Here is a 25,696-nt window from a genome sequence, read left to right as displayed (position 1 = left end):
AGCAATCACTTAAATACTCCTCGCCAGAGCTGAGACACTGTTTGAAATACCTGTTCCTTCCTATGTATAAAAATGCTACCAATAACCCACTATCGGTTAGGAGTATAATATATTCTTTCACACCATACGAAGATATAGGCACAGTCCTTCTATATTCTTATCAAGTCCCCTTTGTGGTAATGGTTATCAGAACTTCCCAACAAGGCAATTTTAGAACTACTTGACAGTGATGCTAATTACTGTCATATGAGAAGTCACCAAGAATGACAGAGATTATTGTGGGGTTTTCTTTTCCTCCACATCTTTTTTGCCGAGGTGCCCCTCTTGTTTACAGGGACCTGCTGATGTAGCACGATGCAGTATTTTGAGAAGAATGTGTTACCCATGAGGATTGTTGCAGAGGGCATAGATGATAAGAATAGTAGAAACTCCCCCCATCGTGTAGGGTCCCTTGTGGGCACTCTTGTGGCCACAGTATCCCCAGACCCTTGAGAAAATCCTCCCACACTGTGGGTGCTCAGTATTATTACTGAATATACAAAAAAAAAATCTAAGTCAGGTAAGGTGATCAATAAAATACTTTGCGTTTTGGACTTCTTTAACTGTACCTCCACTCAAAAGAAAAAAAAATTTTTTCACTGGTAAGCTAATTCCATTGACAGTGACACAGTGGTACAGCTTTTCCCCCAGAGCAGGAACCTGAGAAGGGGGACAGTTTTCAACACTGTTTAGGGGAAAAGGTCCACAGCCTTCATAAGATTCTCAGTAAAAGTTTCTGTGACACATAGAATCTTTGTGATGTGCTAAACATCATGATCTAATGTTGAGACAGTTGTATTTTTATTTTAAAGTAAGAAGTTGAGAGTCTAAAATAATTGAACTAGATGTAAGGAATATTGTGAAATTCTTTAGCACAGTATTTGTCATCTCTGCACAAAAGATGACAAGAGCTAAAAGAAAGGAAAGAAAAGGAATCTGGGCTGGTCACTACCACCTACAGTCGCTGTGGTCTAACCGTAGGAGGGCAGTGCTAGAATCCAGTGTGCCCAGCCGTCCTAGAGACCTCAGGGACCCTCTGGTCTTCCCTCCTCCATCTGGGCCCCACTGTCCTCCATACTGTCACCCACCGCCAATCCATACCCCCCAGCCTCCCACAAATACCCACCTACTCGCCCTCCTGAACCTGACCCTGGGCCCTCACCACCCTCCCCCCATGCCCAGTGAGCTTTCCTGTCTCCTCTGCCTTTTAGCCTATGGCCTCTCTCCCTGGGACTCCACTGGCACCAGGCCAGCCCTCCAAGACACCTCTTCCTCGGCTTCCCTCTCAGTGGCAGCCTTTCTCTTCCCTGTTGACCGGCCCCAGGACCAGAGATACAGCCAGCATCCTTTCAGCCCAGTTTCTCTTCTGGGTCCCTGTTGCCCTCTTTAGTCCCAAGTGCTTCTGAGGCTCATGTCATTCATCTCAACCACCTTCTCTCCTTCCTCATCATGTGACATTGGGTCTGCTGGTCATTCCTGCTCATTGAAGCTTGGCCTCCTCCCCAGACTCTGCCTTCACTCCTGGTGAGCAGTCTGACCTGACACTTAACTAACCCCCGTGTACAGCCCGCGCTCCTGTGTCTGCACGCGGGCAGCTGGGCACAGCTGGGCGTCAGTACCTCCACGTCGCCCACTCTAAGTGTGCTCGCCATCCACCTTCTCCACTGATTCACCTGCCTTTTCTTCTTCTCTAACCTCAGTCTGGCTTTTGGTCCCTCCATTCCACTGGAGTATTTCTCTAAATAAAATAAGCCAGTTAATGACAACAGAACTATTTGACGAGCACCCACTGTGGGCTGCTGGTCTCAGGGTCCCTTCTCGCTCGATGGCGGCTCCTTCTCAGCCTCCTCTCTTGGCTTCTCCTCCTCTGCCTCCCATTCATATCATTTTAAAATTTATATCTTAAGCTCTCCTCACACCTTCAGAATTTCATGTTAAGCTGACTCCACAAAAACCCCATACAGATTCTCCAAGCCATCAAAAGCATCTCAGCCTCAGCTGATCTCAAAATCAGTCTTGATTCCAACCCTTCCCATACACGCACCTGCCAGACCTATTCCTCTAACCTTCCCCGATGTCACCCTGTCCAAGCTTACACCAGAAATCTCAGCACCGTTCTTGGTCCCTCCCTTTCTGATGCCCTGATAAGCCATCACCACTTCCTGTTGATTACCATCCCCACAGTATGTCAAATATTTTCACTTCCCTCCGTCTCTGGGCCACCACCCTAGCTAGTTCAAGCTTTTACTGTCTGTTTCTTCAAGTACTGTGATAATCTACTAACGTCTCTCTTCTCTCTGTCAGGCACGTTACAGTCCATTTACCACGCACAAGCCAGAATGTGTTATATCCCTGCCCCAAAAGTGGCTTCTTGTTTCATCAGGGAAAAAAAATACAAATTTTTCATAATGTTCTACAAAGGCCTGAAAGTTTTCTTTATCTCTCTCTTTCCGTTTCCTGCCCTTCTGTGGTCATATTGGCTGCCTTTCTGGTCCTCAAGCAAACTAAGCGATCTTCCAGTTCAGGGCCTTTCCACATGCTCTTTTCCCTACCACCCAACACCCCACCCTTTCCCCTGCTATGCTCATCGCTCCTTCTCATCCTTCAAGTCTCACCTTTTAAAAGTCTTAACCATATAACCAGGTAACCTGGTCACAGCTCCCTGTTTGCTTTTTTTATACTCCTTGTAACAATTTGCAGTTATCTATTTGTTAGTTTATTTGATGTCATTTCTTAGAAGGCAGGAACAATGTCATCTTGCTCACACTTGAATTCTCAGTGCTTTTCACTGTGTCTACAGGCACATAGTAGGAACACAACAAATATCAGTTGGGTTATTTAATGCAAATACATATCAGATAAAATCTAGACTTTAGCACTAATGCTGCTATAATTCTTAACTTATTTTATGATTGCATAATTTTATGCTCCCACACACTTTTAAAAGCATCAACGTATTTTAAAACTGAAATATCAGCATGAAATGTACAGGTAATCATAAATTTGTAATGTAGTACAGATGCAGTGCTAGATAACAGACAAAGCTGTTATTTGAATTTTAAAAATGGGAGGCTTTTAATATTTGATAGGCACTGAGTGTACCAGGGTATTGAGCTGGCTGATAGAATTATGATGGATCTGAAGTGTGAGGAGAGCATCATTTCTGTCTTTCCTCTTGGAGGAAACCAAACAGAGAAGAGGTCTAACCTAAAGAGAGATTTACTCATCTTGTCCATTTAGGTATTTACCAAGATTAGGAAAAGTTAATGATTTGGACAAGAAAATAGACCCCTGTAAATGACATTATTCTAAGGCTACATATTTTACATTGTTTGTAAATTGGTTCTGTTGAACTGTTTTTTCACACATTTCAATAATATATATTATTTGTGGCATTGATAGCTCATTACCAATGAAATGAAAAATAACATATATGATGTTAGGGAGATCTGGGGTTAATTTTAAACCAAATATGCCTACCCAGAGAGTGACAGTTCCAAATAAAAACTCATCTGAATTTCTTACAAGTTTTTCCTCTTTTCCAATTGCTATTTCTCTGACTAGTGAAACACAATTGCATCCCCTTTTGAATGACTAACTCTATCATAATTACATATTTGGTGTACCTGGATCTTAATCTTCTTGCATTATGATGGTCATACTAGACTTATTCATCCATTAAATCAATTCAAAGGACAGAATTTTCAGTACTGACTTTTAATATATTAGCTCACTTATGGATTTGGCAGGGAGGAAAAAAAAGGCTCTGATACCTCACTTATAGCTATTTGAAATCACCAGCGCTTCCAACTTATTAGTTTCAACAGTTATTCAGAAATAGAAGTCAATTAGAAGTCCCAATAGAAAGCATGAAAAGAAATTTCCCTGGGGAATAAATGTGTTACTTGGTAAGGTTGCTAAGTCAATTAAATTACAGCCCATATTTTGCTAAGATATAAAAACTCTTAACATGTCTATGTAATAAGAAAAAAAGATGTGGGGGGAGGGAGTTGGGTTCCAGGCTTTATAAGTCAGAAGATAAAATAAGTTTGTCCTATTTTTTAAAAAGTATATATATATATATATATATATATATATATATATATATATACACACACACACACACATACATATAAAACATACACTTGTGCTATTATCATTAATGTCCTCTTAATTTAAAATATGCCAGTCAAATTATATTGCCTCAACCAAGCTATCCCTCCTTATAGAAAGGAATTAGCTACCATAACAAAGGAAATGCAAACACAGAGGAATATAAATTCAGCATTTATATAAATATGTAGAAACAGTGGGCTTTTAAAAAGATAAAATCAGTTGAGTTTCTCTTTTTTTTGTTTTCCGAAGCATTCTAATTTTCAGTTCTTGTAAGTGAGAGATGAAAGGAAAAGGGAGGGGAGTGAGTGGATGGTGAAGAGGGAACGACTGAGGTGATGAGAATTTATAGACCCACCCACACGAGTTGTTCATGCAGGGAGGCTCCCCAGAGGAGACAGGATCTGAAGTGGGTCAGCCTGGAGGCCGATGGATTACAGAGACTCTCAGCCCTTCTTTCTACAAACATCCCCCTCATCCAGTGCAGCGTCTCCTCAGAAGGATCTAGAATATTCCAGAGCGCTACAAGGAAGGGATCTTTTTCTTGTTCCCTTGGGATAGTAAGAAGTGCAGGCGAAGGAGGGCAGCAAAACCGAGGACCCTTTTGATAAAACTTAAATTGCTGGAGTCGAAGACTTAGTGAACATTTTAATGCATTAAAATATACCAAGTATCACCTCCTCTTCTTAGAAATTCATCCTGAAAATACCTTGAAAGCACTAAAATGAGGTATAATTTAGCATACACAAATGATATCTAATAACATATTTATATGTAAATAGGGTACCAGTGTATGCGCATGCATATGTCCGTGCATACATACATGCGCGGCATCCTGCTCATCGATGTGTGGTTTACAAAGATAGATGTGACATGGCATCTGGCCTCCAGGTTTCACAGTGGTCAGAGACACAAGCTGTGCCCCTCGAGGCTGGGTTTGTGATGTTACACCAGCAGTTAGACCCTGCGGGGTTAACGAGACATGAACAGGGTTCCCGGCGGGCAGCCCCCTGTTCCTGATACCTGCTGTGAAGAGTCACCCTCTTCCCTTGGTCCTGCCAAACCCTGCATCTCTCCGCCAGTGAGAGTGTTTCCCGGCTGCCTGGGGAGGTTTACATGTTTGCTTGTTTGTTTCATTCTTTCTGGTTGTCTTGTCTCACGTGGTAGCCGTTCCATCGGGGCAGGCAGCGCCGCAGAGAGCTTTCACTTCAAGCTTGTGTCTAAAAGGCACCTCAGCAGAGCAACCGTCCCCTCCTCCTCTGCTTACAGGTTGGAGAGAGGCTTTGAGCTCTCATGGCCGCCAAAGCAGAAGGGGGATTATTTCAGGGTGGAGGGCCTCCAAAGCAGCAGCGGCATCTGGCTCTCTGCACACTTGGCAGCCTTGCCTTCCCAGCAGCCTCCTTTCGCTTTTGTCTCATTAAAGGAACTGCGGAAGAGAACGGACTCTTAGTTAATGCCGGGTTTGAGGGAAGCTCTGCGCCGTTTCCTCTCTAACGCTGGGATCTTTCTAGCGACGTCACTATCTCAAAGCTATGTAATAATAATAAAAAAAAAATCTATGTAATACCCCCCAATAAAGTGCCTCCTGAAGACGATAACAATAAATCCTGAAAAGAAATCCACATAATCTACCTCCCAGGTTATATACTTTCCATATATTAGTTAAGGATCAGAGTCTTCAGCCCTTCCACAAAAAACAGGGAACTCATTAAGATACATTTTTGTTAACTACACGCTCACAAGAGCCATTGGAGAATTCCACCAAATTCCATTAAATTCTGGTACTTTGCTCAGTAAATAGCCATGAAAACACCACAGTACTTAGAGCAAATCCTCAATCCCCAACTAACACCTTATATTACAGCCATCTAATGACCATGTTTTGCAGTAAATTTGTGTGACTTCCACAGGTAATTAGAACACCAGAGCTTTTCTGCAGTAATCCAGTAAGGAACTCTTAACTAGAAAGGATTATGCACTGCTAACATTGTTATGCCCACGTGTTTTCTGCAGTTAATTGTTTCCGTTGATTTTTGGCGGCGCTACAGAAGTGCATATAGCTGCACACACACTGTGACACTTCATGAGTCAACTCTGAAGCAAATACATTGCCTCCACCCCCATCACTTCCTCTCTCTCTCTGCAATTTTCCCCCCCCAGCAATCAATATCCTGATGAGAAAAAAGAACCTAATATCACTTCAATTACATATTCTTTATGTGAATTCAGAGTGATTTATCTTTAGTTCCTCTCTAGGCAAGCAGGTAGACATCTAAAGTGGTTGTAACTTTCATCGTCTCTTACGGAAAGCTCAGAAGAGAGGAATGAGAATTGATGACGGTTTCTTCTTGTCACAGTTTTTCTTAGCTATTCCGAGCAGCATGTGCTTACAGGACAAGGGCCTTGTTTTTTCATGTTCGACTCTTCAGAGTCCAGAACATAGTATGTGCTCAATAAATGCCCACGGACTCAACATGGACTTATTCTGCCAGCGCTTCATCTAGGAAGCCCTCAGTCAGTGTTTGATGAATGCATCCAAATCAACTGAAAATGCATCTATAATAATGTAACAAACAGATACCTCAACATAAAATTTGAGGATTAGAGTTCTGATTATATTTATGGATAAGATCTTTGTTAAGACAGTCACTTATATCAGATTTAATATTACACACACACACACACACACACACACACACACACACACACGCCTGCACACACAGGTATACGTTCCTTTTACCCAGCAGTTGCCACTCACTGGCTCACTGGGTTGATTCCCCGCCATCCCTCCCTTCCCGCCTTTCTCCTTGTCTTTTCTCCACGTGTGTGTTTGAGCATTAAGCTGGGGGAGAATCTGGACACAGACCCGACCAATCGCCACCAAGTTATCAAGTAAGGACTTGACTTCTTGCCCAAGCGTCTCTTTCTGCGCTGTAACCAGGTTTCACAGAGTCGTCGACGGTGAATTAGCAGCTCTGCTCCTGGAGACCCTCTCCCAAAGCTTTCTGTCATAGCACAGGGGGAAGGTGGTATGACATAGTGAAAACATCCTGGGTTTGGCTGGCAGAGAGATTTATGTTTGAATCTTGGTACCACTTTAGGAAATTATTTGGCCTCTCAGTCCGTTATTTCATCAGTAAAATTAGGATAATAATACCTAGTGCCCAGAGAGAACTGTGACATCCAAGGAGACATGCCTGGATCTTAGTAGGTTCTTAATGAATGCAAGTTTCTCTCTGTGCACTGCAGCCCCAGAATGCCTTGTCCTTTAGCTAGTCAGGGCTCTCCTGATGAAAACCTCTCTTCCCTCCTAGAAGAAGGAGGTGACCCTGAGACTCAGCTTGTGGCTGGAGCAGGGACTCTGGTTCAGCCTTGCTGTCAGGCACAGACACAAGGAAATGTACTATATGCCTACCCTCAGCGTAATCATACTACAATCCTAACTGAATACACACCAGGCTGCAGCAATCATGCTTTATGTCTAATGGACTGGAAAATAACACTCACTTGTTCTTCCCATCAGGCTTATATGGAGACAGCAGACATCAGCTCATCCCTGAGCCCACCTGCAATCCTCCCCTTGCCAGCCCCTCCCAAGACCTTCCCCTCTTACCTGGAAAGTCCATGATACTGCAGATTCTGCTTCCATATAACAGCCTTTGAGTAGAGTATTAATCGTATGCTGTTTTTTGCTGCAACCTGGGTTACTAAAGTCAAGATTTGCCCAAGGCAGGATCTAAACCTGTGTTCCTCGCAAGAATCCCCATATTTTCTCTCCATTTTCATTTTACTGGCAATTCTACTCTTTCCTTATTTGTCCCATATTTCTATATCCATGTAGGTATAAGATGTATATCTGTTTTCTGTGTTTTTATTGGCATGATTTATGGAAAAGAAAGGTAGATCACTATTATATTGAGTAATTAAGTCTACTACTTTATCTAAAACCAGGCCCTGGAAGAGAATATCTGGTCAATTTATCAAAGCATAAAACTTTGAATAAACAATTCTTACAAGGAAAGTTTTTCTTTTTTGTCCCCCTATCAAAATTTAAGCTGGCTTTATTTTGCAAAAAAAAATTGACAAGCCGATCCTAAATTTCACATGATAATGCAAGTAATCCAGAATATCTAAAACATCCTTGAAAATGAAGAAAAAAGTTAGAGGACTCACAGATCCCAGTTTCAAAACTTACTACCGGCTATGGTGATCTAGCCAATGTGGTAATGGAATAAAGACAGACATACAGATCAATGGAACAGAACTGAGAGCTCAGAAACAAATCCTCCTGTTTATGGTAAATTGGTTTTCAACAAGGGCGCCAAGACCATTCAATGGAAAAGAATAGTTATTTCTTTTTATAAATTTTATATTGGAGTATAGTTGATTAACAACTTTGTGTTAGTTTCAGGTGTACAGCAAAGTGATTCAGTTACACATATACCTGATTCTGTTCTTTTTCAAATTCTTTTACCATTTAGGATATTACAGAGTATTAAGCAGAGTTCCTTGTGCTATACAATAGGTCTCTTTTGGTTATTTATTTTAAATATAGCAGTGGGTACATGTCAATCCCAAACTCCCAATCTATCCCTCCCCCACGAAAGTTTTTCTTTGTGCTATTCTTTATCCAGAGCACACTGGCACCAAATGGAAATCATTTGGCTAGATGTTATTAATATTATAAAATCAAGAATACTGCAAAGTCAATTGTTTTAATACTAACGAATTGACACCAAATTTCTCTGCAAGCCAAAATCATTGTTTATGTTTCTAAGCTAAGCATCAAATCATCTTAAAGTATTTCATGTCATCAAATTTTTTGAAAATGAAGATTATAGTATTTATATTGAACAGTAGTTAAAAATAATACCTTAGAATAGAAAAGGGAGATTCTTATAAGACAATTAAGCTGTATTTTGTTTTCTTAAGTGGTGAACTAAGAAAAACTGAATAAAATAATACATAATAGTTGATATTTAGATTTTTCTTGTTTACTTTGGACCCCAAGTAATGAAAGCTTAATAACAACATATACCTCAGAAAGCTCTGTGCTCCCTTCAAACACAGGTGATCAGTCCCTTGAAGTGAGGGATGCAGTGATTTCTTCAGTCACAAATTAGTATCTCTCTCACTTTATTTTATTATAAAGAAAACCAACTTTTAAAAAAAATCACAAAATTATTTTCACCACGGTGCTACCTACTGAACTTATCTTGTAAGCATCTCATTCCCACTCCTTTTTTTAAGACAGGGTCACCTCTAATCTGACTCCTCCTGTGAAAACAGAATGAAATTCTAACAGCAAGTTTATGTAGGGAAATATAGGCCACTGAATCCACACTGAACTCGTTTTGATAGTCTGGCAAGAGTGGGACGGAACAACCCACCCCCAGCCCCCACCTGCAGCACGCTGTGGGTGGTAGCCTCTCAGGGCGGCGGCCGACTGTGCCTTCCCTGGCCTTTGCCCCACTTCACACAGTTGTGCACCAGCTGCCCCATCGCTTGTGATCACTGCCACTGTGTCCCTGAAATCCTCTGGTCTTGTGTCTTCTGCTGCTTCTAAATGGTGCCGCAATATGTCTGCAAACTCAAGTGTCCTCAGTGGCCAACTGGGGAGTGCGTGGACTGACCAAAAGGCATTCTCATTCCGATGCAAAAAAATGACTCCATCCTCAGCGCAGGTCACCGCATGCTCTTTTGTGCTGCATTGGCTGGCTGATCAGTTTCATCCAGCCCTCCTTCTTGTATACCACCCTGTCCCCTGGTCAGGTCAGCATCCTCTCACAGACTTCCTTTTCATGACTGCACTCCTGGGTTCTCCTGTTAGGAAATGCTTTCAGCCTTGCTCAGAACTGGTTATCCTTCCAGGACCCTGGGAGGCTCACCTCCTCCATGAAGTCTGCCCTGACTTCGTCTGTCCACACTGAGGGTTCCCTCTCTCAGCCTTGACCCTGCACACAGTCATTTCATTGTTTTGTGTCTCCCTGATCAAATCATCAGTTCCTTTCAGAGAAGAAGCAGAGACCATATAACTTCTGTATTATAAATAATATCCTTTCATGGTTCCATATGCATTAAAATAGGAGCTCTGTGCTAAAAATCTGAGCTCTGGAACCAGACTGACTGTGTTCCAACACTCCTATGTTCAGATACCACACAACTACCATTCCACAGCTGTGTGAAATTGGGCATCGTCCTTAACCCTTCTGTGCCTCAGTTTTCCCACCTATCAGGTGAGCACCACACTAATATCTACACTTAGGGCTCACTGAGACAGAATAAGGTTCTTGGAGCAGCATCTGGCACAAGGTCAGCTCTCAGCACATGTGGGCTGCTGCTGTCATGGTCACTATCATTGCAATTAAAAGAGAGATTTCAAATGCCATGGACTTGTCTTTTGTTAAAAACTGAGCTAGAATTGCCTGTGGAAGGTACCTTTTCAGAGTCGTATTTCATTTAGTCACGTGACAAATCCTTATGAAACACGCCTGCCCACGTGTCATTCCTTCATTTTTCTTTGTTTTATATTTACTTGCTCATTTAATACTTCCCAGTCATGTTTGGACTGATATAAAGACACTAATGCATGAGGTCAGGATAAAAATCATGCGCGTTCTCCATTTCACTTTACACTGGCCCATTTTGTGATATTCTCCCCAAGTGCATATTGAGTCATGGACTGCCTCTGCAGTGACTTTAGAACAGTCACACACATATCAGTTCCTTTTCAGCAGAGTGTGATAGACATTGCTGGTCGCCCACACAGCTTCAGTTCCTCCTTAACTAACAACAAAACCCTACTTTCCTTCAGCAACCCACCTCAAGCCTAGGCATGATCCCTCTCCTGGACTGAGTAGTACTGGATCCTGGTGATGATTCCACACCTTTGCCACTTACCCTTTGAAAGCCCAACCTTAAGCCATTCCGTGCAAGATTTCTCCTCTGGACTGCTACAGGTTGATCCAAGGAGACTTAAGAAACATTTTTCACTGTAGTTGGAGGAGCAGTCTCTTTGTCTCCGTCACTCCCCTCACAAGTGACAACCCTTTTGTGACCATGGTGGGAGCCAGTCTGTGGACAAAACTGAAGTATAGAGGAGGGCTAGAGAAACAATGCACAGTCACCGCGGGAGCCTGGATTGCATGTCATTCTTTTTTCTTTTTTTTTTTAAGATTTTATGAGCATGGCTTTTAATTTATTTATTTATTTATTTATTTATTTATTTTTGGGTGTGTTGGGTCTTCGTTTCTGTGTGAGCTTTTCTCTAGTTGTGGCGAGCAGGGGCCACTCTTCATCGCAGTGCACGGGCCTCTCACTGTCACAGCTTCTCTTCTGTGGAGCACAGGCTCCAGACGCGCAGGCTCAGTAGTTGTGGCTCACAGGCCTAGTTGCTCCACGGCATGTGGGATCTTCCCGGACCAGGGCTTGAACCCGTGTCCCCTGCATTAGCAGGCAGATTCTCAACCAGTGCGCCACTGGGGAAGCCCTGCATGTCATTCTTGAAGCCACATGTCATTCTTGAAGCTAGGATGGCATGAGGATGGTGATGGGAAGACCATGGACTTCAGAGACAGAAAGACCAGGATTAAAGGCTGTTTGGGGGATCTTTCTGCTTTGTGGACTGGCCGTGTGAATCATCCTCTTGGTCATCATTCCTAATGTTAAGAATATTAATATTATTCCTAAATCATTAATACATTCCGTAGAGAATAATAAGAATCAGAAATAAGGTATGCAGAGCTAACAATGGCTACTTAATAAGTGGTAGTTTTTATTATAGAAATGGGCCCTGTTGCTTCTCTGTCCTGTATCTAATATTGCCTCTCACTTACTGTTTTTGTTCAATTTTTGTGATAATTCACATTGTGATTCAATCCAGGGCAAGCAGTTTTTACCCACCGTTCACATCGTTGTCCCAGGTGTGGTTATTTGGAAACTTTCGTGTGGAGATCTGAAGGTTTCAGACACAAAATAATTTTTATGGGTATCACAATTTGAGGCTTATTACACCCAGTTTGTAAAAAACAAAAAGATAATAATTAACAAAATAAAATTAGCCAAGTTATTGAATGGTTTTAAATTAGTTTTTTAAAAAGCACAAATGTACATATAAACAAACAAAAACCAGCATGTAATGATGCTTTCATATGAACTGAAACGGAAACCACACAGACCAGGGTAGAGGTGTGGAGAGAGGGAAAGCAGCCTCCCCAGGACCCCTTCGTGTTCTCCCTCTCAGAGGCCTCCAAGGTCATGAGCAAACCAGAGGGCTCCGTGGAACACAGTTTGGTAACCGCTTGTTCAGAGTAGAGAGACAGCAATAAGAAATGCGTGCGTGTCCGTATGATATTCATTTCCTGTGGGCGCATCTGCAGCAGGATTTACCAGACTTCTCAATGCTTTCTTTTGTTAGAGCTGCTGCCAGAATTGTATTCCGTTCCGAATGACACTGTTGGTTATACTCACTGACATATGCGCGTAGGGCGATCTGAACAACAACACTTTACCTCAAGGGGAGAAAAACAGACAGTGAAGAGCTGGACTCCACCACGTGTAAACCTGTCTTCCACGCGGTGCAGCGGCCTCAGCCAGGCTCTGTCCCAGTCATGGCTTCACTCAGCAGACGCTGCCCACCTGTGCGCTGGCGGTGTGCCAGGACGTGGGGTGAAGAAGCGGCCCCGCGCCCTGCCTGGAGGGGTCACGTGCTGCTGGAGGTGGGCAGGAGGGGTGGCAGGAATTACAGGCCACGCTAGAGAGGACTTATGAGGATGGGCTAAGATGGAAAACGATGCAGCCAGCTAAAGAGCGATCAGAATGTTCCTCTGTCTCGGTCACACCGCATCTGTGAAGAGGATATCCATTAAAGAAGGAAGCTGAAGCTCACTGAAAACTGTTTTAAAGAAGGCAGTGAGGGAGTCGTGCTTGTTTCAGTATTATACGCTGTAGATGCGTCTTGGAGTCTTAAATACTCTGCAACCGGAACCAGGAAAGCCTCTGAACCAGGGCAGATTTTAATCCTGGCTCTCCTCACAACCTCTGTGACCTTAGGAAGGTGGGCCTAGTTGTCAGACAAAGGATATGAGATCCTCCATCTGCATCTCCAGCCTTTGTCCCTTCCTCTGTACAAAATGCCATTGATGGCACCGTCTCTCCCGGCGGCTGTGAGAATTAAACGGGCCAACCTGTTGAGGGCGCCTCGCAGAATTCCAGAGACCACCTTTCTTTACCTCAACAAAGACCACCTTTCCTTACCTCCTAGAGTTTTGGTTTTCTCGTGAGAAAAGTGAGGGGAGGGACACAAGCTGATAACCATGGGCCCTGGGAGCTTGAAATTTCCTTGAATCTGTGAGAGCTTTGCTGAGGAACGTACCCACTGCTTGCTTCCAGGTTGAACTTGTGAAGGCCTTGGGGGTAGTTCAAGGGCACACATGGAGATTGCTAAAATATTGTTTTAAACATGCCATAAAATGTGCACTAGAGAAAGTGAAACACAGGAATTATTTAGGGGATAGCTCTTGTTAATTTGGGATGGCATAAGTCTTGTTCTTCCCAAGGCAGAGAGTTTGAATTAGACAAATCCCCCTGTGCACTCGACAGCAAGGGCACCCAGAGCATTTTTCCCATCGCAGTGGTTCTCACTGCTCGGGCCTCATGCTCGGGGCTCAGTGTGATATGGAACAAGCAGTGCCCCCAGGTCTGTGGGGATCATGCTGCCTCCGAGGTGAAATGCACAGGATTGTCGCTCTGGAGAGACAGGAGCCCCTCAAGGTCACGCTGCCGGCCCGCAAACACTGTCTCCAGGCTGATGTGACCGACCACACAGCGCTTTCATCCTCTGATGCCCCGGGCCCCTGTGACTCTGCCTTCAGCCTTTGAGTCACCTCCTTCCGGTTTGCTTACTCTGTCTCTGAGATCTTTCATTTCAAATGTCTTGTTACCTTTGGAGATTGCTTCTGTTCCCAGGCTTGAGTTTTAAGGGATTTAATCAGGTCCTCAGAGAAACAATTAGATGTCATGGCCACTGAATAAATCCATTGAATTACCCTTACATGAATACAGGCTGTTGGAGAAATTGTATAATGATTTGACAGATGCTTTTAAACGTCTTGGAGCAGACGGACAGGCTTCTGAATGTTCTCAGAGGTAATGTCAGAAGTTTGGTATCTAGCTTGGACCCTGGAGAATAGGCTAAATTGAGAATGAAAATACATGGCTGTGGACACATTAGCAAATATATTTGGGTATATTCTGAACTTACAAGGTAGTCATCAGTTATTTGTAAATTTATCCAATTATTCTTAAACTAGGCTTATCTGTATTTTAGAGCCCTATGAATTCAGTTGAGATAGTGAGACAATGTTTTGCAAATCTAAACTCTGCCTGTTCCCTGGAGATCAAAATGCAATCTACCTTGTCTGTGTCTTTATCCTACAGGCCTATCATCTGTTTTTTGATAGGCTTTGCTCTTCACTGTTTCACCAAAAGTTACTGCACTGACTGATAAATTCTTCTTTAATGATCGACAGGCCAAAGGCCTTGATGTGATCCTCCGCATTTAGTCAGCTGTGAAGCTCAGGCCCTCTGACTGTTCCCCACATTGTCTTACAGCAAAGCTGCCTGCCTGCGTGTCAGCCATTTGTTTTTGTTGTAAAGCCTGGCGTTGATTCAACTACCACATCCAGTTTCTAAAGTGTGTTCACTGACATTGCAAAAGACCCATTCAGAATCACCACTCAGGAACATGGGACTGATACAGGCCACCTGCAGGAACAGCTGCTGTCCAGGTGCTTCTCTGTCTGGACCAGGTGATCAGAGTCTGGCGGAGAAGCCACAAGTAAGCCTGCAGCCTAAGGGAAACTGAGGTAGGGCAGGTACCCATGATGATCTGCGTACACAAGGGAAGTAGAAGGGCTGCACCTGATTGGGCAAGAACAGAACCACCAGCGACATGCACACCCTCCAGTGCAAGGAGTGCACAGGAACAGCCCCAGTTCTGGGATCCACAAGATAACCGTGGGCATCCAGGTGCTACCTTTAATATTGCAAAAGGGCTTAAAGGAAAGTGTCCAGTTTCCTTTGAGAAGCCTGCACGGTTTAACTGAAATGTCAGGTTGCTTTGGGCAGAAATTGTATCAGCTCAGCCTGACAACAGTAGTTATAACTCAGGCTGACCTGAATCCTCATGAACAGCAACATGTGGCTTTGAGTTAGAAAATGAAAGGAAGAAAGGAAAAAAGAAGAGAAAGAGAACTAGAGAAAATTATTAAGTATTGTTTCTTTGGCAGACAGACATCTTTCAAATGCAGCAGTTTGAAAAGTGGTGAAAGGGAATGTTGATTGTGAAAGGATTTAAAGAACTGGTGTAGACTTTTCTCCCAGACTAATTAAATTACAGGACAGCTATTACACCTCTTTAATTTTTTTAATTAATTAAGTTATTTAGTTTTGGCTGCGTTGGGTCTTTGTTGCTGCCTGTGGGCTTTCTCTAGTTGCAGCAAGCGGGGCTACTCTTTGTTGCGGTGCACAGGCTCTAGGTGTGAGGGCTTCAGTAGTTGTGGCATGCAGGCTCAGTAGTTGGGTCTCGCGGGCTCTAGAGCACAGGCTCAGTAGTTGTGGCGCACGGGCTTAGTTGCTCTGTGGCGTGTGGGATCTTCCCGGGCCAGGAATAGAACCCGTGTCCCCTGCATTGGCAGGCGAATTCTTAACCACTGCACCACCAAGGGAAGCCCATGCCTCTTTAATTTTTATGATTCAAATAAAAGCTGTAAATTTCACAAATGAAAGAAACTTAAAATAATAATGTACCCCCCTTTATTTACAACTGAAGAAATTCAGACCCTGTGAGGTCAGATGAGTTAAGTCACATAGAGGGTCCTGACCCTCAAGTTCTCCTAATTTCCAGCGGGCGCTTTACCCCAACTCAGACCTCCTCATCTGACAATTATACACCTATTTCCTACAGTTTTCCTTATATCTGTTTCCTCCTCTTTAATATTTAGTCAACTTACTAGGTTCTCTACTCCAGATACTTGGCAAGATCGACCTTAGGCATTTGCAGCCACTGAAATATTTATGTGGATAAGCACCCAGATTTTACTTCGGATTCAGCTGGGTGGTTGCAGACACAGCCAGCCCGCCTGCTGGGACAGCTCGTCTGCAGACGAAGGTGGATGTGGAGCTCCAGAAACGGCAAACACACATCTCACGGAAGCTGCACCCCAGGGCTTTGTCGGGTGCAGCCTCTGTGACTGTCAGCCTCACACCTAGCTCTCCATCAGCCCTGCTTGGCGCTGGGTCCACGTTTCCCCAGAGCACAGTGTGTGTGACAGCTTGTGGCCCCATTAGCGTGGGGTCCTTGTGCTTTCATTTTTCAGGGACACTTCTCCCCTTTGCTGTGTTACACTAAAGACAATAATACCGTGTCCTTCTCTTTCCTTCAACGTTAGGTCTGTGTCAGGGAATTTTCAGGTTTACAAAAGCTAAATCTCTCACCAGTAAGATAAAGGTCATAAGATGTGAATTAAGAATATGGAGCTCGGGGCTTCCCTGGTGGCGCAGTGGTTGAGAGTCCACCTGCCGATGCAGGGGACGCAGGTTCGTGCCCCGGTCCAGGAAGATCCCACATGCCACGGAGCGGCTGGGCCCGTGAGCCATGGCCGCTGAGCCTGCGCGTCCGGAGCCTGTGCTCCGCAACGGGAGAGGCCACAGCAGTGAGAGGTCCGCGTACCGCAAAGAAAAAAAAAAAGAAAAATATGGAGCTCGGAAATGCAGATTGTAAAGATGAAGCAAGCATGCTTGGTCCTTCTTAGCAGCCAGTATTATAATCATCTGTTTGCTTGAGTACACCTCAAAGTGATAAAGGTTCTTTTTCCCAAAATTAAATTCCTGAGAAAGACACACCCACTTGGTAATGAGTTATTCCATCTTTTTGGGTGAAGCTTTGGTGTTACTTTTCAAAGAAATAAAGATTTCTTTTCTGTTCTTTAAATAATAAAAGCTAGAAGGGGGAATCAGCTGCAATTTAAGAAAAATCTGCTTTCTAATCTCACTTTTGAACTCACTTTTGAACAGGAGTCGAATCTCACATCTGCTATTTTTGATGTTGAAGTCTTATCAAAGAAGACAGGCCAGATTTAGGTAGGAGGGCTTGTTAAATGTATATTTTCAAAAACATCGTTTATTTTAGAGGCATGGAAATATGGTCTTTCCAAATTATAAAAGTAACTTTATGGTTTATATTTAATATGTGATGCATCAGATGTAATAAGGAGTGTTCTTATATGATACATCAGATATAATATAGAGTGTTCTGACACGTGAGTCCCTCTCTTCTAGAATGACCTTATGTAAGCTGCTAGATATCACATCCTGCCCTAAGCAGTTACCTCTTTTTTGGTGCCATCTCTCCTATGGCTCTGTCGTTTTCTGCCACGTTAATGGAATACTCTAATATTGTAATGGTTAAGAGTTTGGATTCTGGACTGTCTTGGGTTACAGTCCAAGGCCCCCACCACTTCATAGCTATGTAATCTTGCTGGGACTCACTTTCCATGTCTTTAAAATAAAATGGGAATAATAACAGAGCTTACCTCAAAGAGTCAGTATAAGGTTTTAATAAGTTAGTGTATTTGAAGCATATACATCATTTACTGATATAAGTTAAGAGCTCAAAAATATGATCTAATGTTCTTATTCTTTTTGTACTTATCTCTATCCATATTTTAACTCCTTTATTAAATTAAGGCTTCTTGAAAGTCTTGTATACTCCTAAAGAACTTTCCTTTTTTTTTTTCTCTCCTTTCCGTCCCCGGCCTTTGCTCCTCATTTATTCACATGTCGTCCCTCATCTGGGTCTCAGTCTTCCCAAGGGCCATCCCTGCCCTAGCCACTCCATCCTAATCCCCTCTTAAGGTCCACTGTTCTGGTCAAGTAATCCCCTAATTAAAAGCCAGGCTTTCCCTGGCCCTCATGGCCTTATTTCTTCACCAGGTGCCCCTGACCCTTGCGATCAGCCTCTCCTCTCCCCGTTGAGCTTGAACTTTGGCCTCTCACTCCACACCAGGCCTCTCTCATCTCACTTCTCTGTCTTCTGCTTGCTGATGCCCTCTAAGCCTTCCTCCCCCAGGCCCCTTCGTCCATGAGTGGTCCACTAATCTATGCCCAGGCAGCTTGTTAACTCTGACTCACACACACCTGAAACCCTACCCACAACCGAGCTTTATGAAACCAGGTAGAGGATGCAGGCAGTGGAAAGCCTCAGACAAACAGAGAAAGATGCGAGCAACAGGTGCAGCTCCCCAGGTCCCTGCTTCCGCATTGGACATGCCCCTCTTCCCAGAGTGGATGAGGTGTCTAACTTCTCCTGAAGCCGAGAGCATTTGAGACATGAAATGTCTCCAGTTTGTACCCACAGAAAGTTATATAGTTTACATGACATTCTCCAGGAAGTCACATCTTGTAGATCCTGGGGTCTATTATCTACAGGTAGTCCTTACCCAGGGATATCCTGCTAAGGATGTTATGAAAATAAGGCCTCTTCCTCCCAGCAACTCCAGTTGACAAGGAGATTAGACCAGGTGCCAGCCCCGTGGGATGACTCTTGGGAAAGGGAGTGCATGAAAGCAGGCTGCTTTAACCCCTTGCTTTCAGAAGTACACCCTGTCACAGAATTCATCTCATCATACTGCAACCAGTTAGCTGCCGACACCTAAAGCCCCACCTTATGTATATTATCTACATATATTATCTCTCCTGATCGTCCCTGCTCCTCAAAAAGTTAGATATTATAGTCTTCATTTTACAGATAAATACAGATGCACAAAGAGGTATTTGCCGAGATTATACAGCTACAAAGAGGAGTGGCCAGATTGCAGTGGAAGTCTGTATAATTTGAAAGCCCTTTCCCTTTGGTTATTATTCGTATGAATATGACTGTTGGCATTAGGGTGAGTTCTTTGATGGGTAGGATTCTGTCTTGCTCTGTACGACGTCCCCCACTGTGCAGGCTTATACCTCAGTAAATAGTGAATGAATGAATCAATGAATGAATGAATCAATGAGCTAGTGAAAAACAAGTGCACAGATGCACTGTTTTATTCCCATGACTTCAGGCAAAGATGTGTTATCTTACATTTATATAGCAGATGGTCTAGAAATATTTATTGAGCCAAATTTTTTTTGTAAAAGGAAAAATTTTAAAAAGAGGGGTGCATGATAGATTTTTATTATCTCACTTTTCAAAATACTTATTTATAAGGGGAAGGAGAGCCAGACAACACACCATAACAAGAAAGCATCGGCTGGCATTGGGTGGTGAGTCTCGGGGTGATTTGTGCATCCTTCTCTTTGCTTATCTGTGTTTCCCCAAGTTACATTGCATTGTACAAGAAAATTTTTTTTCTAAGGGAAGTCTGTTTGCAAGCTTCAGTTTAGTTAAAACAACTGCTCTAAAAGGAAAATAATATTGGTGATATCAGTGTTCAGGCATCACTTGTTCTGTGCATCACTGTGACAGAAGCAAATAGGAAAGACTCCTGTGACAGTTTAGTAAAACTATGAAATATGTTCAATTCAATAGATAATTTAAGTAGTGTGATTATTTTAGTCATTCAAGTCCCTCTCACCATTTTATCATTAGCTTGGAAGGTGTATTCAATTCTCTGTGATTTATGAAACATCAGGTGAAAGAACCAACTGTTTTAAAACTTTGGCATTAAAATCTCTATGCCAAGAACTTTTACCTAAATTTACCTGAATTCCTAGAGAAACTAGTCATTTGTCAGTCTTGCTGCCTAACAAATTACCACGAACTTGTAGCTTACATCATACATTTTTCTCCAGAAGCTAAAGTTGATCTTTACTTAATCTGTCGATCCATTGTGTGAACTTTTTTTTATTATTGCGACAAATAACACATAACATGAGATCTACTCTTTTAGCAAAGTGTTAGTTGTACAATACAGCATTGTTAACTGTCAGCACAGTGTTGTACAGCAGAGCTCTAGAACTTTTCCAATTTGCCTGACCAAAACACTATACCCCTTGAACAGTAACTCCCCATTTCCCCCTCCCCAAGCCCTGCCAACCACCCTTCTATTTTCTGTCTCTCTGACTTCCCTAAGTATCTCATATTAGTGGAATCATACAGTATTTGTCTTTTTGAAACTGGCTTATTTCACTTAGCATCATGTCCTCAAGGTTAATCCATGTTGTGTAGTGTGTCACAAGGTTTCCTTTTATATGGCTGAATAATATTCCATTGTATGTATGTACCACACATTTTTATTCATTCATCTGTCCATGGACATTTAGGTTGTTTCCACCTCTTGGCTATTGTGATAACCCAAAAGAAATGAAGCCAGTTCAACAGTATTGCCAAGGATGGAACATTTTCTGTCTTTGGGATGAAGCTTTGTTTCAATTAATCAAAGTGAATTACCTTTAATATTAAATTCTGGACAATTATATTATATCAAGTTGTACAAACAAACATCAGCCTAGAAGCTTAGGAAGTTTTTAACTGCTGAGAGGTTTAGTAATAACTCCCAAAGTTTACTGCCTGTGATATTCTGGTTTATCATTCCCCCAAAATGTATGCACATTTGCCTTTCATGTTTGAAAATTATTCTGCTTGGGTGTTACTGTTTGTGCAACAGGACTGGTACAGTAGGACTATAAAATTGGGATTCATAAAGCACAGCCATTTTAACAATAAAAAATAAAATTATAACCCTACGAAGGGATTCATGAGATCATTTTACTGAGTTCTTTTATTTTTATTTTTGTACTTTTCCATATAAGGAGATTCTTTAGACTTTCCCATTCGTTTTAAGACTTAAAAATTCACATTGCCCTAAATCAAATTAAACTTGGACATATTTTCCCTATATAGCTAGTAGAGGTAAAGATTAACTGTTGAATATCTTTCTGGTAACAATGAATCATATATTCATTGACATATTAATTTTCTTATTATCAAGTTGATAAAAATCAATTTGTTTGATCCACAAGCATCATTTTCTCAAGTAGAAGGGCAGTATTAAGTGGGAAGTTGTTACGGTCTGATCTTGTGCTGTTGCTTCTTCATAGGGGGGACATGCGGGTGACATCAGAGATCACCATTTGTCCTCCGGAAAATCCACATGAGGCTAATTAAATTTGCACACCACCAACAAGTGAGGGTGGGACCAGACATTGATTGCATGAGGAGAACATGCATGAGGAGGTCCAGACAATACAGACCACCCTGGACACATAACTGAGACTCAGATAGCCCTGTAAGACTCATGTATCTTTAAATGTAAGAGCTGCACCCAGCATCATGGTTATTCACATAAGATACACATATATATTTCATGTGTATATAGTCACAGTACACTTTATGCTCACAATTTCTCTTCCATGCTAATTTTAGCTTCTTGCTTATTCACATTCAGTACTTTCATTTTAATTGGTCCTCATGTCCAATTGCACTTCTCTGTCTTCAACAATCTCTGTTTATCTTTGAAGGAGTTTAACTTCTGATTTAGGGTCCATTCTGTTCATCCTATAATTTTCTATTTACATTTCTTCAGTTCAGAGTTCTTTACATGGATCAGCCACTTCTATATTTCCTAAAACCTTTAACTCTTTTATAAGATAAAACAAACATTCAGGATGCACAAAATGCACACAACACAAGGAAATATATGCTCAAAATGAATGCATTGGCTTTTAAATATGTATGCCTTATGTTAAATTCAAAAGAAGTGAATTCACTTAATGTTACCTGTATAAAATCTTAGCTTAATTGCAGAAAAAGGTTAGATGTTTAGAAATGCCTATAGTTATTATAAACATTCACAGAGATTTCCAAGCGGCAAGAAAGATACCAACCATGTGGTGGGTCTCACCAATAGTTCACACTATTTTTTTCTGTCTTGACCCAACAAATGGGTTTTGTCCAACACCAAGCCATGGGTATGCCCATTGTCTGTGCATTATTCCTGTAAGCCTTAGCACAGCTCCAGTTTTTAGCATTATTCCTGTATGCCTTAGCACAGCTCCAATTTTTAATCTCCCCAACAAGAAAACATACCAGAATGCAACTGCCTTAGAGTAGAGTTTTTATGAGTTTTACCTCTTACACATTCTACTGTATTTTTTAATTTGCAAATTTTAGTACCTTATTATTAATTACAAGCTCCTTTTGGCATTTATCACATCTGAGTTGGACATCTCAGTGAATCAGGTTAAAGAAGCACTGCACTGAGTTTTTAAACTGGGTTAAATGAAATAGAGAATGAGAAATGGTCTCAAGGTGCAAAGTAGCTTACAGATATAAAATTTCAGGACAGTTTTTAAGTTGGTTATTTTTCTACCTGGAGACATTTATCCAACCTGTGATAACCAAATGTAATAATGATTTTGCTTAAAAATACAATTGATTAAACTATTACTTTACCCAAATACACAGAATAAATCTGTCACTTCTTTAATTAGTAAGAGAGAAGAATTATATCCATAAACTTTCTTAAAAAGTAGGTATTTTCCTTTAATTATTTGAATCCTTAGGTTTCATGTAAAACTTTGGTCTCCGTTTGGTGTTGCCTCATAGGGTTATCAGAGTCGCTGAGTCCAAGCATAAAGAAAAGTACAAAAGTCAGCATGAATAATTATTACGCCTTCTTAATTAAAGATCGGTGATACAGGGACTCCCCTGGTGGCGCAGTGGTCAAGAATCCGCCTGCCAATGCAGGGGACACGGGTTCAATCCCTGGTCCAGGAAGATCCCACATGCCACGGAGCAGCTGGGCCCTTGAGCCAGAACTACTGAGCCTACACTCTAGAGCCCACGAGCCACAACTACTGAGCCCATGCGCCACAACTACTGAAGCCTGCGCACCTAGAGCGCGTGCTTCTCAACAAGAGAAGCCACTGCAATGAGAAGCCCACGCACCACAACAAAGAGTAGCCCCCGCTCGCCGCAACTAGAGAAAGGCTGCACGCAGCAACAAAGACCCAACGCGGCCAAATATTAAATAAATAAATAAATAAATTTTATATTAAAAAAAAGATCAGTGATACAGTTTCTCAGATGCTTGACTGATGGAGTTGAATTTGAGAATTACACTAGCAAAGTAAATTATATTTCATGAGAAGAGTTGGACAAAGGAAGAGTAATTGTCCTGTGTTAATTAACTGCTTCTGTTTATCTCTTTCATCATCACAGTTTTTGAGTATTAGAATTATTTCAGAGGCTTTAGATATACTTCCAGGTAAACAGCTATATGTCTGAGTTCGACTTCTTACTGGCTTCATGCAGACAGACTCTAGAATTCCATGGTCATTTTTCTTACAGGACAGGGGACAATGGAGCGAGGAGGTGTGTGAAGTGGGCACCAAGTCACATCTTTTATTGTACAAAATGCCTTCCTGTTATTAGGTTTCTGCCTGGCTTGGCCTGTTATTTTGTGAAGAGTAGTGTAGCTGGGATCTCCTAAGGTTGTTTTACCTCCTTCTTCAGGAACCTGGGTATCATCACCGGATGGGGCAAAACTGCCCCTCTCCCCTCACCCATGAGGGCATTGCTGGTTCCAAAGCCTTGCCTCAAAGGAATGTTCCACCAGAAGATAAACAAATGCACACTTGAAGGAAGACTCTCTTTTGTTCCGTTTCTTTGTCTGTTTTTCGCCATGAGCATCTATTACTTTGTTGATAGTTTAAGCAATATTTAGAATATTTTTCTCAGAAATTTGTACAGCAAATGTGCATTCTGGTTGTCCTGGCATATGCTCTGTTCTCAGTCAGGTGGGCAGAGATGAGAAAGCTTACCTTCCTCTCAACCTTGACAGGCAGAGCACCGGTGTGGCTAGAACCCCTGAGACAGGGCTTAGAGAGGACAGTTAGGCCACCGTGGATGGACCTCCTTGAGAAAAAAAGGAGGTAAATGCAGATGCAAGATCAGCGAAAGAAAGAGCTGCTATCATTTGTCCCAAATTGGGAATCACGAATTTTCTGTGATTAAAATTCCTCTGTCTTTTTCTTACGTTTTGATAGGGAAAAAAAAATCATTCTCTTAGCTCCACCTGCTGAAACCTAAGAGAATTTTAAACAGATGTACATTTTCCAAATTACCAATAGCTCTCCCAGCATCTCTTAGCACGCACAAAGTAACTGAGCGAACGTGCAGTCTCCAGTTTTAACGATGAGACAAAGGCCTTTGCTCTTGACGTTCCCACCAGTGCAGCAAAAAGGGGTGGTGACAGGCATCTTCCTTTGGAATACCTGAGTCCCCAGTTCTCAATGGATTTAATCATCTTTAAAATCTGCATTTAACAAAATAATATGTTTAGGGTCATTTTGGGAGGTGCAGAAGTGTTCTTTCCCCTTATTAAAAATTCTTGCTATGCAGAGAAGAGTACTTAGTAAAACATAACAATCAATAAACCAAATCTTACAGAAACAAAGAAAAACAAAGCATTCTGGGTCTTTGTAAGTTACAGTGTCAGCCAATCTTATGGGAAACCACTGGTGTCCTTTATCGATGTCACAAAGTCTGTGAGGAGGGAAAGCCAGTACTGTGAGCCGTGTTCCGACGCCTGTGTGTCAGAGTGTGAAAGACAGCAAAGGTCCCAAAGGGCCTTCAGCCTCTCCTTCCCTTTGAAGGAGAACCATCCACACAGCACATTCCCTGTGAGCACCTTGAAACGACCATAAAATGAGGAACCCAAGTAAGCAAGGCGAAGACTTTCTCTACAATCAGTTGGATTGTGTTTATTGATTAGTAATTAAATGTTTGCATATTTCTTCATTTGGGCTGCTTCCAGATTGTCCTTGTTATCTAAAAGCAGTCTCCTCTCATGGGCAACTCAGGCCCTGTTATTTATGACAGGGATCTTTCAGTTACTTGTGGTTGCTCAAGGGGACAGAGGTCAAGGGCTTCAGCTGCTGTGTAGACTGAGCACCCCCCCCCTTGATCTCTTCCCTCTGTGGAGAAGGCAATCCTCAGGGTAACAGCAGGAAACTAAAGCATCCATTCACCAGGAGATGAACCACTGAGGTGGGAGATTGTCCCTTGGACCTGCCTTTCTTCAGGATGAGAAAATAGGGCCTCCACTGTGAGGAGATTGTAACTAGCTGGCAGTTGTGTGGGCTTTGTGACCCTGATGTCCATCTGCGGTCTCCTCCCTGCATCCCTCTCCCTGTCTCCTTGGGTCCATGAAAAGATCATTGAGCATCACTCAAAATCAGAATCAGTCAAGGGACTGACAGGTGAGGAAAAGAATCAAGAAGGCAGGACTATTCGTGCTCTCCCACCTGGCAACAATACACCCAGGACAAAAGAAGCCAGCTTTGCAGACATGGTTTCCTGTTCTCACTAGTTTGGAGGAGCCAAACAAAAGATCACGCATCAGCTGAAAAGAATATAGGCCTAGATTTCCTTTTCATCGTTTCAGAAACAGGAGCTGCGATTCCTGGTTGGGAGAGCTATCTGAAATATCAGGCATCCGTCTACCTCTTCTCCCTTCTGTGTTTCTGTTTTACCACTGTCATCTTCATT

The 25,696-nt window shown here is 42.3% G+C and overlaps 1 protein-coding gene across 5 annotated transcripts in view; it reads left to right on the top strand.

Annotated features, from left to right (window-relative positions):
- PRKN (parkin RBR E3 ubiquitin protein ligase) overlaps positions 1 to 25,696 on the top strand; it is a 1,303,276-nt gene that overhangs the window by 902,994 nt on the left and 374,586 nt on the right. Inside the window, exon 8 of one of the 5 annotated variants that reach the window (XM_081250472.1) lies at positions 7,676 to 8,472. The exons of the other annotated variants lie outside the window; for them this stretch is intronic. Within the exon in view, the coding sequence (XP_081106598.1) occupies positions 7,676 to 7,815 (140 nt within the window). The 3' untranslated portion in view covers positions 7,816 to 8,472. Of the gene's footprint in view, positions 1 to 7,675; positions 8,473 to 25,696 lie in introns of those variants that run through there. 5 annotated transcript variants of the gene reach the window in all.

Source organism: Mesoplodon bidens (assembly GCF_964165515.1).
Source record: "Mesoplodon bidens genome assembly, chromosome: 12".
Taxonomy (NCBI): domain Eukaryota; kingdom Metazoa; phylum Chordata; class Mammalia; order Artiodactyla; family Ziphiidae; genus Mesoplodon; species Mesoplodon bidens.
Note: the sequence above shows the minus strand (reverse complement) of the source record. Positions and strands in the feature narration are given on the sequence as shown.